The 15,986-nt window shown below is 37.9% G+C and overlaps 1 protein-coding gene across 3 annotated transcripts; it reads left to right on the forward strand.

Moving 5' to 3' along the window:
- The first annotated feature begins 755 nt into the window (after positions 1 to 755).
- ref(2)P (refractory to sigma P) lies at positions 756 to 15,651 on the forward strand. Of its 3 annotated transcripts, none has more exons than XM_022065730.2 (8): positions 756 to 886; positions 6,557 to 6,751; positions 7,113 to 7,250; positions 8,520 to 8,686; positions 9,826 to 10,162; positions 12,029 to 12,268; positions 13,722 to 13,991; positions 15,126 to 15,651. In XM_022065730.2, exons 2-8 carry the CDS (start codon positions 6,571 to 6,573, stop codon positions 15,266 to 15,268), a joined length of 1,476 nt encoding a protein of 491 aa, XP_021921422.1. In that variant the 5' UTR covers positions 756 to 886; positions 6,557 to 6,570; the 3' UTR covers positions 15,269 to 15,651. The 3 variants fall into 3 exon arrangements, with proteins under 3 accessions (XP_021921422.1, XP_021921423.1, XP_021921421.1); XM_022065731.2 differs by lacking the exon at positions 756 to 886 and adding an exon at positions 927 to 950; XM_022065729.2 differs by lacking the exon at positions 756 to 886 and adding an exon at positions 4,407 to 4,568.
- Positions 15,652 to 15,986: the final 335 nt, after the last annotated feature.

Below are 15,986 nucleotides of genomic sequence, written 5' to 3' on the forward strand. Positions count from 1 at the left end.
AGTCATGAAAGCTAGCAATTGCTGGGGGTTCGTCGTGCTGACCACACATCACCCTATATCTGGTTGGATGATCGTTCACCTCTGATTAGGCATGTGAACGTGAGGCCAGCAGTCAAGCTAGTCGGCTTTGGCTCTCTGGAGCTGTTATGCCACGGATTTAATTTTTAATTTTTTTGAGTACAATGTACTTAAATTAAGAAAATTTGTGTCATGTGACACTATAGGTCTAGCGCAGATTTTATTCCCAGTTCTGATCATCTACGTGTGCTGTAGTTCTTACATACTACAGTTACTGAATAATGAAATGTTTCTAGATTTGTAAGAAAAGAGAGAAAATGTATAAAGGATGGTCGATTAAAGAGAAATTGTGGGGAAAAGAAGAAGACGGATATAAAACATCGTTTACATATCATTATCAAAACCAAGTCTTTATTATGGATATAAATTCTGGGTATTGTACAACACATAAAAGATACAAAACGCATGAAGCTGCAAATAAGTTTCATAAATCTAAGTATAAAGTGATGGTGTATAAGATGAAGAGTGAGGACGTTATGAGACGAAGGTAATTAATACAATAGAAAAAATTAAAGTCACCGAGTAAGATGGAAATTACGTAATCTGGATGTCACTTATTCTGTGTTCACGTCGAACTTTTTTGACGAAGCTGGCGGAAAACGACTCTCGTGAAAAGATGAAGGGATCAAAGACAAGAAGGAAGAAGATGCTGTGAAGTACATTTCAGCGCAGTCGATAAGGCAGCTGCCCACGGACTTGGCGCCCGGTGCTCGATTCCTATAGCAATATCGATTTTTCTCATCGTAACAGCGTACAGACCAGCCACCTAGACAGTGAATTTTGGAAGTCCTTCCTCGGGAGTTTCGAGGTTAGTGCTGGTTTGTAGAATTGAAGCTTTGAATAACTGTGTGTACCGTTTACGTTAAATTTAGGTAATTATAAGTATGCCTATCGTATGATTATAATAACAAGCTGGTAACTTTATTAAACCACATTAAATGGTGTTAGTAATGGCGACAATTCTATTTGTGTTAGGTACTTTCTAGATGAACTTCGTACTTCAGAGGGTTAATAAAGCAGACAAGTAATTATTGACTTGCCGGGAGTGTCGATGTATTTTTGCCACCTTTAAATTTCGAGTTAGTTGTTTACGGCCGCTCTGTCAAAAGAATGGGTCATTTAATATGGACCAAAACTTATGGCCGAAATGTGTTGTGGTATTTGATATTTACCGTTGTGTGTGTGTTAACGTCAAATATTTTCTAAAATGTACTTCAAACTGATAGGTATATCGGACACAGATTGACATAAAATTACGTGAATAAATTGTTGTAAAACTCAGTTAAATCAGAATGAAGGTGAAGTACAGAAAGCGATACACGAAAGAAACGTCGACTGTAAGAAAGGAAAGCGAGGAGGAAGTTTGGGAATAATTAAGTAGGAAAGGTATAAACACGGAAAGTAACATGACATGTTTTAATGTGAAGGCTACAAATACTTCTTATTTATCTCTCGTTTGTTTCTCGGCACTAAAACCCTGTTGTGGGTTTTCGCCGCCGCCGCCTCCTTTTCGGATGTTTCTTTGCCCACTGACTGCACAATTTCTACTCAATCCTGATTTGACTGCCGGAGCCTTCTATCAGTTAATCAGGAGACTTTTGGGTGAGAAATGGCCGCTGTATTTTGCTCACGAAACATCTCGTTCATGCTCGTAAGGTTCTTTTACATGCCGTAGATCTACGACATGGAACCACCGGCTTTTTATCACCCTTAAGAATCCATCGACCTCGACCGGGCGAGCACGCTAACCAGTAGTCCACCGAGGGCGACTCTGTATCTCTCGTATTTACATAGTTCTTGATTAGACGTGAGAGGTATATTTTAATCATGTGTATTAAATAATTGTGATTGCCTGCCACTTATGTCGCTGTCCCACAAGACTTATCTCAACCTCCACTTCAGTGTGGAGGAGGACGTGATTAGGTTTACTGTGTCTCCCGTTAAGGAACAATCACTGTTTTCAAGTAAGAGGGAATGTTGTTAGTATCTACTGCCACAAACTCTGTCCATGGCAGCCGCTGAAGAGCACTGTCCACTCCGAGGCTTTCACACCCAGCACTCCGCTATTGATCTGCAAATTATATGCTCTAAGCAGTGTTTGTGTTTGGTGCTGCGAAAGTGTCATTACTGGGGGTGGGGTTCCACTACTGATAGAGCGGAAGGGGGCTGAGGGCAAAGAGGAACGGGGTGAGTTTGTGACGTGTGGAGAAGCGATATTGATTTCAATCCTACATGACCGAGCAGGCCTTTCAGGGGATGAAGGTGTTGGGGAGGGTGTACAGTAGCGGAAACCGGACCCAGATAATTTCCAGGCCACAAAGTCCTCCAAATCCTCCAGGCATTGTCTTCCTCAAAAGACTGTTGGAATGCCTAACGCTGTGAATTTCATTTTTGATTTACGATCCATCTCGCCTTATTAAGATCTGTGTACAACTTTCATTGTCTTTCCGTCGTACAGTCTTCTAATTGCTTCTTAGTGCATCAAACTTCAACCCCCTGAGATGTAGTGCTGCTGTGCTGTCGTAATAGATTACAAATAAAAACATCTACTGCAACTATTTCTGAAATTCTTAAACTTTTTTAAGGGACACATCTCTTGATTCTTGCCCACGATGTAAAGTATCATCTTCTATTATCGGCCTTGGATAGTGTAGCCTTTGTACATTTTGCGAAAATTGTTTAAACTTCACAACGTAATTTGTTTATTTGTTTAAATCTTGCCAGTCTAATCACAATAAAGTTCCTATTAAATATTAAAATATTACTATAATTAACATTTAAATATTTAAAATATATTAAATGATGTTCTCATCGAAATGTTCGATTTACATTAGAACATCACTTTTTACACGACATGTTTCAGTTCTAAAAGAACTATCTTCAGGTGTATAAAATTATATAAACTTAAATATAATTTCTTAAATGCAACTTTTAGTCAGATGTTTATCAGATTTCAAATGATGTTTTCTTCCAGATTTTATTGTATTTTTAATATCGTATTCGAAGTTGTTCTGTATATGTACGTTTTTGAACTCAAACACGGCAATACTTCCAGACGGACAAAACGTTCACCCACACAAAATCATGTTAAGCACGACGTACATATACAGAACAACTTCGAATACGATATTAAAAATACAATAAAATCTGGAAGAAAACATCATTTGAAATCTGATAAACATCTGACTAAAAGTTGCATTTAAGAAATTATATTTAAGTTTATATAATTTTATACACCTGAAGATAGTTCTTTTAGAACTGAAACATGTCGTGTAAAAAGTGATGTTCTAATGTAAATCGAACATTTCGATGAGAACATCATTTAATATATTTTAAATATTTAAATGTTAATTATAGTAATATTTTAATATTTAATAGGAACTTTATTGTGATTAGACTGACAAGATTTAAACAAATATATATTTATCACAATATGACGCAACTTTATCATTTCACAACGTAAGACTTTCGCAGCGCCATGTTGTAGAAGAAATTGTATATAATGTTATTGACCGTCTCTACACACGAGTTTTGTAAATTTTTGCAATTTAATTTATTTAGTGATGTCCTAATGTCTGACATATCGACATGTTTCGGACCTATGAGTACATCTTCCGGTCTTAATTTCTTTCAATAAAAACCACTTCGCTACTGATAACAGCTGATTAACAGTTATCCCAAATTCTTCAGATTAAAACTTTTATGAACGTTCAAGCGATTAAATAATTTGCTATTAATTATTGATAAAATGTCACTAGTTCTTCTAACGTTATGTACGTAAAAAGTACTCCTGGTTGTGTGTTATATCGTATGGCTTTCTCATAAAAGCAAGCAGAATGCTTTGTTCAGGTGTTACGTGCATATTACATTGTAAACGCTTCATGTATGTAACGTTTCTCTGACGTGTGCAAGAGGTTCTGACCAGCGGACGCCTGTCCAAGCAATCGCAGAAAGTTGCCTCACAATGCGTCATAGATATTGCTGTCGCTCATTGTGAAACACAGCGTTATCAACCTGGAAAAGTGTCGATATTTAAATATAATGTGTGTATTTATATGCGGGACAGTGTTGATTTGAGTATCCCTTTAGATCTCTGAACACCCCAATTAAACGACATATTATCCTAATCAGTTATTTTTAATGGTGCAGCAATTCGACTATGGAAACAAGAGACGTCACTGTTTTTTCCATTCTCATGTGACTATGTATCACTTGAGGTCATATGACTATGCAGCTTGACAGCACTGTCATTGGTCAGGTTGGCCAATATAAATTGAAGAACGACATTAAATTGTGAATAGGACAAGTTGCTGACGGTGGCATTTCATGTGTTGGTAGGCGTGGAGTTTTCATGTGTAACATGAAACTGCAAGTTTTGTAGTAGTGCGTCTGAGGTGTATATAATGCTGAAGAAGGTAGAATAGCCATATCAAACGAGTGTGGTGTTTGAAGCTGTGTTGACGTGTTTCTAATTCACCTATTATAAATCGGTAAGTACTGCGTCTGTGTTGTCACATTCCTTTCTGTTTCAGTAATACAGTCTGTGAATGCAAATTTTGCAATTTGGTGGTGACAGTTACTAGAACCTTCCTAAATATAAATCTTTTGTTCACAATAGCAAATAAAATAAAAATTAACATTTTATTAAGCCACTATTTACAAAGTTTTTCAAACTGTAATAGTGTTTAAATTATCTGTAGTACATCCATTGGCCAACCACTGGCCTTACTAATAGTTAGAAAGGTGCTTTCTGTACAGGGTTCAAGCTCTTCAGTACTCTTTCACTACTCTGATATTGAAAGTTTAAACTTGGTGTGAATGTAGTTAAGTTAGTATTGAAGGATTATCTTTATGCCACTCTTTATGTTCTGTAGAAGAATTTACTTTGATTGAAGATTTTTAAGATGAAATTGGATACAGAAGATGCAGGGCTGAAGCAAAAAGAGAAGTGGAAAAGAATTAAAGAGAGACGTGGAATACTTTTATATCAAGATTAGAAATCGTTGCATCAAAACCATGACAAAAAACAAAATCACAGTGTGTTGAAAAATGATACCAGAGAACAAGTAAAAATCACTCTGATAACAAAGGAATCCTGGTTGCAATATTTCCAAGACTTACGGACTCAGAAAAGAAGACTCATTTCTTAATTAACAAACAGATAACAATTGTACAAAACCAATACTAGAAGAAGAATTAAATTCAGTCCTGAAAAGAATAAAAAATCGTAAAGCCCCTGGAGAAGATGGATTGAATAGAGATCTCTTTAAATATGCTGGAAAATTATTTACTTCCTAATTTCTCAAACTTTTAAACAATATATGGAACAATAGTATACTCCCAAAAAGTAGTTGTGGTACCACTCCATGTCTTTATATTTCAGATGTACTTAACAGTACAAATTGGTAGTAATTTGCGTATTGGGATCATATATTTTAGGGTGGCTTTGTTGTCACCAGGAATTGAGATCCCTATAAAATAAAGTTCAAGAGACATTTTGTTCCTGCCACTGGATAGTGAAGATTAAAGGTCTATACATCTACCAATATCAATATGGATGTTGCATCATGTAGTCCGGTAGATATTAACTGACATTTCACTTGTACTTCCTGCCTTCATCATCTGGTTGATGAGACTAATTTTCATACTCATCACCATGAGAACATGAGATTTCATCATCCAGTGTTGTTTTTCCCTGCATTAGGCCCTTATGATGGGGGCAGGTATAACTCATCTGAAGGTTTCAGGTTAAATTACTTTCAAATTATTTAAAAATGCCACTTCATCCTATGTCATCGTATCCGTCCCTTTTCACTTTATGTCCAGCTTCTGTTTCATTTGGAGATCAGCATGGTTCTTATTAACTATTAGTGAACTAATTTCTATTGAGATTTTACATTCACACTGTCATCTTCAAATTTAATGTTTTCGAAAATGTCAGCTGAGGTAACTCATTGTAGTGACAGGCAGTGGACTTTGTGACTGGTTCAATTCCTTGCAGAGGCGGGGTATCTGTCTTCCATATCATGTCACTACTGTACCCAGCCTCCTGTCTAGTCCCTTCCAGGGGGTGAAGTGGCTGTAGCTGTCTGAATTTAATAGTGCATGAAGCTTTGTCTGTGTCCTCATTATGCCATGCATTATTTTCAGACATCAGGACGAGTTTGCTTTTACCTTTTCTATTCCACCATACACGACTTGATTATTCCGGTTTACTCTTGTATTTAGTTGTCGTCTGAGAATGAGTATCATTGCAATATTTATTGAAGACTGATGGTTGTAATGTTGGTTTATTTATGTTGCTGACATGTATACTGCCTTTAAGTTCTTTCCTTCCTGCATTTTTACCTTCTTTTGCTTTATTAATCCATTTTCTAATTAATCCTCATGACTCGGTGAATACATTATGTATTTGATGTCATTTAAGTAAATGTATTAAAGATCACATGAATTGAATATTAATAATTCTTAACTTCAGGTGTCGCTGACTTAATGAACATGGCTCAAGAGAATACAGTATCTTTCAAAGTGTTCCTGCAGGACGAACATGAAAGCGAAGTACGTCGGTTTGGTGTGGACCGTAATGTGGTGGCCAATTTTAACTACCTTAAGGAGAAACTGCAAGCAGTTTTCCCATCCCTGCGTGGGCGTGTCTTTATCGTTGCATGGAAAGGTAACCAGCAATGAAATTTGATGGAACACGGAGCAACAAATTTCCTTAACCATTTTTCCTCATGTATTAACAGGAAATATGGGGATTGATGTAACACGTTTCCTTACTCATTTTAATTTTATTCATGGGGTTTAGTTTACATTCCAGATTTTTCATCTTATCGTTTAATATCTTTGTTTTACTATCTGTTTAACCTCATGCTCAAAATGAAGACTTGGTGTGTAGAACACAAGGAAATTTTGTTTCTTGTTCTTCGTGAGGATTTTCCCATTTTTATGGTACTAATGCCGTCAAATAGGTACTTGCTGGTCTTACTGTTTAGCCCATGCATGTTAAGTTTAGTTTATTTCTTTGTCCACAGATGCCGATGGTGATGAAATCATCATTTCCAGTGACGATGAATTGATAATTGCACTAACTGAATCACAGACAGAAGTGCGCAAACTATATGTAACCCCACATGCTAGATCTGCAGAACAGCATGAACATTTTTTTCAAGGTCAGTGTAATTTAACATGTGGAGGATCGAATTTGTTTGATCACAAGTGTCAAGACTGATGTAGAAAGTAGGAAACTGCACTTACAGTGGTCGCAGATTAATGGCCTTCAAAGTAGACTTCTTATTTGACCTATTTCTGCAAGTGGATGGAAGCACCCCACAAACTAACTTTCAAACAAACTGTTTACACTATGAATGTTAAAGTTAGGAAACAGGAGAAAAGTCGCAATGGACCATATCTGTTGCATCTGTTGACTAGTTGAGTGAATAATTGCTTCTCTTCTGTAAGGTGTGCGTAGTTTGTTAACGATCATAACCATGGTCATGGTGCAAAATATTAAACTAATTTTGCACTAGTGGAAATTACACACACGAGAGAAGCAACTGTAATCCCTGTTGCGAAAGCCATTAGAGACTGCTCCCTGGCAACTAGGTGCAGAGCAATCAGCCTCGCTAGTTGCCTGTGCAAGACAATGGAACACATGGCAAACCGTCGTCTTGTTAGGGTCACGGAGAACTGAAACCGCTTCTCAAAGTCCCAGTGTGGATTTTGATGCCATAGATCTCCCCTTGACCACTTTGTGAACCTGGAATACATACAAAATGCCCTTATCCTATGCCAGCACATTCTTGCCATCTTCTTTGACCTGGAGAGGCCACATGGCACAACTTTGAATTATGGCGTCCTCAGAACCTTTCACTGGTGAAATCTTTGGGACTATCCAGGCCCATTATTTCTGTCCTTGTGAATATCTCATCTGCAAGTTATCAGGAAAATGGAGTGCCACTAGGATCAGTTTTTGAATGTGATGCTGTTTGCAGTTGCCACCATCGAATGCTGGCTTCAGAGAACTAAGTGGTCTGTCTCAGTGGGCTGTGGGGAAGGGATCAGTCCCAGTGGCTGCTTCTGTACAGCCTTATCAGTGGTGGTTTGACAATCTCTTTTCTAAACAGATTATACAGCGAGGCCCTTTTACAAGTGGGAAATCGGGTTTCACCTGTTTTGCTACCAACCGCACTTGCAGACTTTTACCTATTGTTGTTACGCAATAATCAGAATATCTTATTTATTGTATTTCAAATGAAAATGTTACAGCAAGTTGAATTGAGAAGTTTGCTTGAGTTCTGCTGTTTGTGATTAAACTTTGTTGAAAACGTGTGCTTTCTCTCTTCGCTATTGCAGTTTGGCTAGTGATAAAAGTTGGAATTTTTAGTACTTTTTATTGTCACATTCAGCTTAAGCAGTAAAGTGTGATAATTCTGTCTCAGGTCTGCATCAGCATGTCGGTGTGGCATGTGATGTGTGTGAGAAGGCAGTGCAAGGGTTTCGCTACAAGTGCATTCAGTGCCCTGACTTCGATCTTTGCGCCACCTGCGAGAGCAAGAGTCATCATCCTGAGCACTGCATGATACGCATACCAGTCCCCACATCTTGGGTAAGTGATGTTCATTTTAAGGATTTCAAAGTTGAAAGTGTGACAAAGTTTAAATATTTGGGAATAACAATAACAAATCAAAATGATATTCACAAAGAAATTGGGAGGAGACTCAATTCCAGAAATGCTTGCTACTTCTCGGTTCAAAATATTTTGTCTTTCCGTCTGATTTCCAAGAACCTAAAGATTAAAATTTATAAAACAATAATTTTGCCTGTTGTTTTGTGTGGCTGCACTCACTCTCGGGGAGGAACATGGATTGCGTATTTTTTAAATACATGGGTTTTTTGTGAAATAGCAGAATTACACAATCACTTATTAATTTTGTGACATCGTTAGTTTCTGACAAAATAAAACCACAATTTAATATTATAAATAATAAATAATAATGCTAAAAATGTAAGGGAAGCAGTATGCAGGATCTCAAGTCTTTGTTTGCACCGTACTCTCAGTATTTTGCATCATCATACTGTCCGTCTGCATCTGGTGTCTGTCATACTGAAAAGTAAGTATTTATAAAATAAATCGGTAACAGAAAACTGTCATTGATGTTGTCATCACATATGGGGGTTCAAAAACATGAAATAACATTGAATGGTTCTGTTGCCTTGGACCACTTGTATGATGATGCATATGCAGGCAAGAAACAGTTTGTTAGTTCTAACAAACTGTGTTGGTGTGATCGACTGCCGTGCCCTCCAGGGGTCACTGAATTACTGTCATTAAAAGTACTTGGTAATCAGTGTTTGAAGAAATGTGTGTATTGCGGGCTTGGTGTACAAGTTACTGACTAAATTGCTTTTATTCAAGTGCAGTCATTATGCTGATTGGTGTTCCTGACACCTCGGTATGCTAGATGCTGTTTTATTAACCAGTGGTGTTTCCATTCAGTCGGTTCGAATCATTTTGTATGTAAAGCAAAACTTGAGTTTTCATATATGTAAAGAATTTATTTATTACAAGTATTGTGCAAATATAGTTAAATGGTACATAATTCATACATTGCAGTAGAGACACTGAGATAAATTGACTTTGATTAGACTAATTTTTGACAATTTGTTTGTACCAATCCAGAATGTTAAACGTTTCGTGTCCGTAGGTGTTGCAGACTGACTGACTGGCTTTCATTTTGATTTTAGCGTCCTCACTTTGGCAGACGATTGGCCCATCACCTGGCAAAATCAGCACACAAAAGTGGGTGGGAGCCTGAGGCAGGCCATTGTCCATGGAGACCTCATGGTGGGAGGCGTCATGGTGGGAGACATCATGGTGTAGCACCAGGGTGGTTGGAAGCCCTTGCTTCGTACTTCAACGAGTGGACAAATCTTTCAGGCGAAGAAGAACCTCCCGTTAATGATAACTCCGCTGGCCCTTCAAGTAGCAAGCAGCACAAACAACAAGAACAGCAAGAAGATGCCCATATTCAGTATCTGAGAAACATCGGACAGACGGTGGCCAGTGTATTGGATCCGTTGGGTGAGGAGGAATTAGAAATTTTCCATTTCTCTTTACTTTGTTATTATAGAATAAGCAGAACCTTTTGCAAGAACTTTATTATAGGGAGCATAATAATTGGCATTGTTGATTTGTTCAGGCTGTGTGTATGGAAAATGTATAAAACGAGCTCTCCCAGCGTCAACTGTTTTTTCTTTCCAGGTTTGCTTCTGATGTTGTTTAAAATGAGTAGAGTGTAAGCATATCAATAATTCACCCTTTCAGCGACTTTAGTTGGAGGGAAGAAAGTCTGTATTCCAGAACATACGCTTTGCGTCATTTATCTTGGAATCATAAAGAAGGGGGTGGGAAGGTCACACTGAATGTACGGCGCTCAGTGCTGTTCTATGGAATAACGTTCGTGTACACAAATTATAATATGCGATGGACAAAAAGTGGGAGGTGAAGGCAGGATTGGACAAAATGTGAGCTGGATGCTGTGTTACAAACATTCATGCCGTATTGTGATTCTTAGGACGCTGATCTTCATGTAAACTAATATACACGTTGTGATTTTGTGACTTACGCATAGCAGCTGGTGTCTTGCTGCATTTACACAATACTAATATCTTTTACCCGGGTTTTAAGTGTGTGGTTTCTTCATTGTGCTGTTTCACAGACATGAAGTCCTTCATGTCAGGTCACAGGTCACTGCACTCATCGTTTTCATAAAAGGACTGACCTTTCTTCTTTTAAAATTTAGGAAGAATGCCACAGGTTTTGAGTAAAGCCCTTCTTTGTTTCAAAATGTGTTGAGACATACCAAGCTCAGCATTGATCTTTATTGACCACCTGTGGGATGTCACTTTTTCAGCTACACTTAGGACTAACTGAAGTGTCAATCTGACATTTTACAGAAGTCTCTCATATTCTTTACCAAGTTGGATCGGTTTCAGAAGTTCAGATTCTCCACAATTCCCTGGATGCAGCGTGGCATGTAGTTTTATTGAATATTCTTTGTATCAGAAGATGCCTGTTGCAACTTCCATTTACCAAGAGCAATCTGTTGTTCATTAACTGATACCTTTTTTCATCACTTACAACACGTCTTCATAATGTCAAAGCTGTTAGTAAAGGTATGAAGATAAGCACAGCAAGTGATTAAACATTGAGAAGAAACTTCTCCTTTTCCCCCTACCATCTCAAAATTCACTATTAAAGAAATGTTTCTTTAAAATGTGGATTTCTCACATGTGGACTGAAAAAATAAGTTGAAATTCGGAATGTGCATAAAGAAAACGGTGACTGGTAACCGCTTCAAATTTTTGTTGAGTTATTCTTTACCCAACGAGTTTCATATAACTGGAAGTATCTATGCTTTTAATGCAAATTTATGAAGTTTTTTATTTATTTTTAAAATTCAGGATAAAAGAAATTTTACTCTATCATTAGGTAACTTCTTATATGCATTATGTATGGACCAAGTTTCATAGAAATATGCCTATTATCTTTGGAGATTCAAATGTTTTTCCAAATATGTTGATACCACCACTGAGCGGAGAATGACCTCTTGTCACCCAAGTTTCAGTATTCTGTATCCACAAAATGGATGGGTTATTTGGCACAGTATTTTTAAATTTTTTTCTTAGGTTATAGCAGCCTATAAGTAGGCCGAGTTTTGTTAAAATAAAAGAATCCAGCTTCCATCATCTGGTGTACCTTCCATTATGAGTTCATCAAATGCATTTTGTGCAGAGGACCTAAAGCATTCCTTCAAAATCACATTCTTTGTTTTCATGTGAGGTGAATTGAACGAGAAAAAAAGAATGTTGTGGCTTGTCGTCTGCCGTTGGTCTTGTCTCTTATAAGTGGAAGAATATTTTAACCAGATTTGTGTATTTGTTACAGGCATTGATGTGGATATAGAGGTGCGAACTAGAAACAAGGATGAAAAAGCAGGAGATGCAAAGAATAAAACTGATAATACAAAAGATGGGAAGAATAATGTTTCTGGGGAAGAGCAGACCAATGCTATGGAGGTAGATGAGAAGCATCAGAAGGAAGCAAGTGCATCAGCACCCAGAGCTGAGCGTGAAAGTACAGAATCTGAGGGCTGGACGGTTGTGAATCAAGATGCCACGCAGCAAGGTATGCACCTCCATTTGAGTTCCTATCTGTCATGTCTTGAGTACCTGGGACGCACTGAATTTGCTGTATTAGAACACCATTATTACTGCAGTAGTAGATTCATATCAATATGTGATAAAACTGAATGTCTCATTCACTTTTGTATTTGATCGATATAAATGATGTATAGCCAACACGTCACTAGTGCGTCCGATTCTGGAATATGGTTCAGTGTGCTGGGATCCTTACAGGGAGGGACAGATAAATGAGTTAGAACGGGTACAAAAGAAAGCATGTAAATTTGCATATCATAGGAGCAAAAGATAGCACATATATGTGCTCTCTTCAAGGCGTACACGGGAGAACGGACATGGAAAGCTATAGATGACAGATTGCAAAGGCCATGCTATCTGAGCAGGGTCGATCATGTTCGGAAAATTAGGAGCAGAAAGCAAAGGACAGATATCGGGAAATATTCCTTTGTAAATAGGACCCTCCAACTCTGGAACCAGCTACCTGCGGATGTTTTAGGGAATCTCTCCTGTAAAGCAAGTACTTTTAGGAAGAAGGTTAGGAAAGTGATAAATGAGGTGAAGTGGAGGTAAATCGGGGTGAGAATGGAAAGGCTTCATAAGTGTAGTGAAGAGAAGAGAAGGTCGTGATGAAATGTGAGTGCGTCAGTTCATGACGTATGTAATTCATTACTGTTACTGACTTAAGTTGTCAACTTTAGGTTATCTGTTGTGTTTAAATACTTGTGCCTTATGGTTTTGTAATCTTATGAATTGCTTTGTTGTGTCTTTTTGTAGCTCCACTGCCACCGAGTATGAACCCATTTGCAGTTAATATATTTGAAACATTTTATATTATTTTAGACTAAGTATAAAATTGAAGAAGCACTTCGTTTTTAACGCAAGTTTAGTGACGGGAGAATGCATCAGTCAGTCAGCTGTGTCAGTTGGTTACACAATCAGACCAACACTTTGGGAACTTTCTCCGTCCCCATCAGAGTTCTGATGAGTTCAGTCATGACGAAAGCGTCAAATCATATACCTGTTGACTTAAAAATATAATGAAATTAACTTTGGTGCAAACTATTTCATCATCTTGTAAGGTGATACAGTATAACAGAAATGTATGTAGACCCACACACTGCCGAGGTGCTGTTTGAGGACTCGTGTAGTGTATCATCTTGTTCTGAGTTATTTTTATATTTCTGGAGTAAGGGGTGACTTGCTCTGGATTTAGACATAACTGATTTCAGTCAGTACGTTTGGTTTTGTGTCCTACTGACTTCAATGGGCCACTCCACTCCGCTGCTGGATGTATAAAAGTGATTTACATTTCACATGTTGTCTTAGTAGGAATTTGCTGCCATATTAATATTCTTACAAAAATAAGATGACTTACTGTCAGTTAAGTGGTTGATATACCTGTGTTACCTTTAAATGTAATTAACTTTTCTGTTGTGTAGGCATTGCCACTCCCAATCCATCTGCTGTAGCTGGCGCAGGTGCAGAAACCGCGACTGCACCACAGCATTTGGCCACAGCATCAAGCTCCACATATAACAGCGCGCCAGTGTCGAGTGGCAACATGTATCCCAGTGTGTTTGCTCTGCCAAACCATGCTCCTCTCCCGCCTATGCAGCCTCCACTTCTTCCCCAGCCGGTGCAGATGCCTCTTCCTGCCAGCTCCTTGTTTGTTCCACCACAGGCATTCATACAGCACTCTCCTGCCGCAAGTAAGTACTGCAAGAGTTGAATTTGTTTTTTGAATATCTGGCTCCTCGTCTTCCTGTCCGTTCTAGTTGCAGTTGCTAATTCAGAAATGTCTTGACCATTTATGCATTCTTCGAACAATATTAAAGATTTATTCATCACATAATATATTTACAATCAAACTTTGCTGTAGCGTCTAATATTGAGTGCTTCTAAATAAATCTCCATAAAACATCTTTTCTGCCTCTCTTACAAAGACATTTGTTTATAACAATATCACAGCCTGTTCTCACCCCCACTTCTGTGCAGTATGACAACACTCTTGTGTCCGAGACCCTTTTTAGACAATACTGAGTGATGGTAAATGCTCCAAATTCTCGGCACCGTCAGAAAAGGCATGCAAAAAGTACATTAGCTTCAGTAACAAACAGCCTTGGAAAACAGACAATGGCTTTAGTTGCAAAGAATACGCAGATGTTATAAACCGTGTAACGGTGGCGTGGAAAAGCGATTGGAGAAGTTTGTTGTAATACGACCTTTTGACATTGTCTTTAGACCAGTAAAACTTGCCAATTGCAAAATAGTGATGATTCTGAAACTTCTGAAATGTGATATTTGAGTGTGGACCATATAATCGTAAGGGGACCTGGTTGATTTTTTACCCTCTGATGAATGAAAAGTACCGAGATTCATGACTGTGTTTGTCGCTCCAAGCTGAAACAAGTTTGTCATCTTCCCTATTTTGTTGTGTCTTGGATGTTCTGGCATTTCTTCTCTGATTGCTGTTACCATATTCATCAGCCAACTGTGGTGATGTGTAGACATAATATCCACCAAAAGATGGGTTGGTTGGGTCTTTCACAAGAGCAGAGTTTAATTCTTTTACTACTTGTGAAGTCTTCAATAAGTCAGGGTTCCTGTTTTCACTTGTACCATGAATACTGTGAGGTAGTAGGAACGTCATTGGCTTCGTGGCTTCATATGTTTCGAAAGATATTGTGCTTTTGTCAGCAGCGGTCCTGGGCGAGTAATGCTGGATGCACTTTCATCTTAAATCCTGTTTAAAGTGAATCGGTATTAAGAGTAGTTCTGCTTACAAAGTGCAGATGATATCTCCATGTAGATCCATATGTGACGGCAGATTGTTTTGCTCACAGGGCCACACATAGCTGATGCAGTGGAGAAGATGATGTCCATGGGATTCAGCAATGAGGGTGGTTGGTTGACCCAGCTGCTTGAAAGCAAGAATGGAAACATTGAAAAAGTCTTGGATGTGTTGCAACCTGTTAAGAAGATTTAAAAAGAAACAAGAAGGCATGTATTATTTTTTGCTTGGCAATTTAATGTAGAAGGTTGTGGTATAGATGTATTAGAATGTTCTTTATAACACATGCATTATATATTTGTCTTGTTTTATTTTATTATCTTTTTGATTGCTGCAGAATTTCAGTTTCGCAAAAAAGAAAAGGTGTGGAGCTGCATGTGTTTAATTAATCAAACTGGTAACTTTACCTTTTCTACCTTGCAAGGATAGATGGGTGTCATATATATAGGGTAGAGAAGGCGTGTCTAGTATTTTAACATGCCTGTACTTGGTGTATAAAGTCTGATTTGAGAACTGGTTACACTTCATTATGTTGCATATGTTCAATAAATTGAAAATAAAGATTTGTGACTACGTTATATTTTCTTACGGTTCCGATTAAAGTATTCACCTCTTAATTCCATCTAGCACATACGGAAACTGCAACAAATGATAGTGGCTATTAAAACACTGCAGTCAACAAAACAATTGACAGGATGGTTGCAAATGGCGTGAAACGCGAAGATAACTAAGAATTTTCCAAATTTTAGGCAAAATTTTTGAATTCGGAAATTTTCAAAAATGTTTGGTTTTGTGCGCATTTTGGACGATTTCCTACGTTTTCTGATTTTCCGAAAATTTTGAAATTTTTCATCAAAATTATCTCACTATCCCGGCCAGGACCGATCTTTGCGCCGACCCGCTCACTTCCGCT

This window comes from Zootermopsis nevadensis, unplaced genomic scaffold (assembly GCF_977971745.1).
Source record: "Zootermopsis nevadensis isolate Lab colony 2312 unplaced genomic scaffold, Znev_1.0 Znev_ptg000024l, whole genome shotgun sequence".
NCBI classification, from domain to species: Eukaryota; Metazoa; Arthropoda; class Insecta; order Blattodea; family Termopsidae; genus Zootermopsis; species Zootermopsis nevadensis.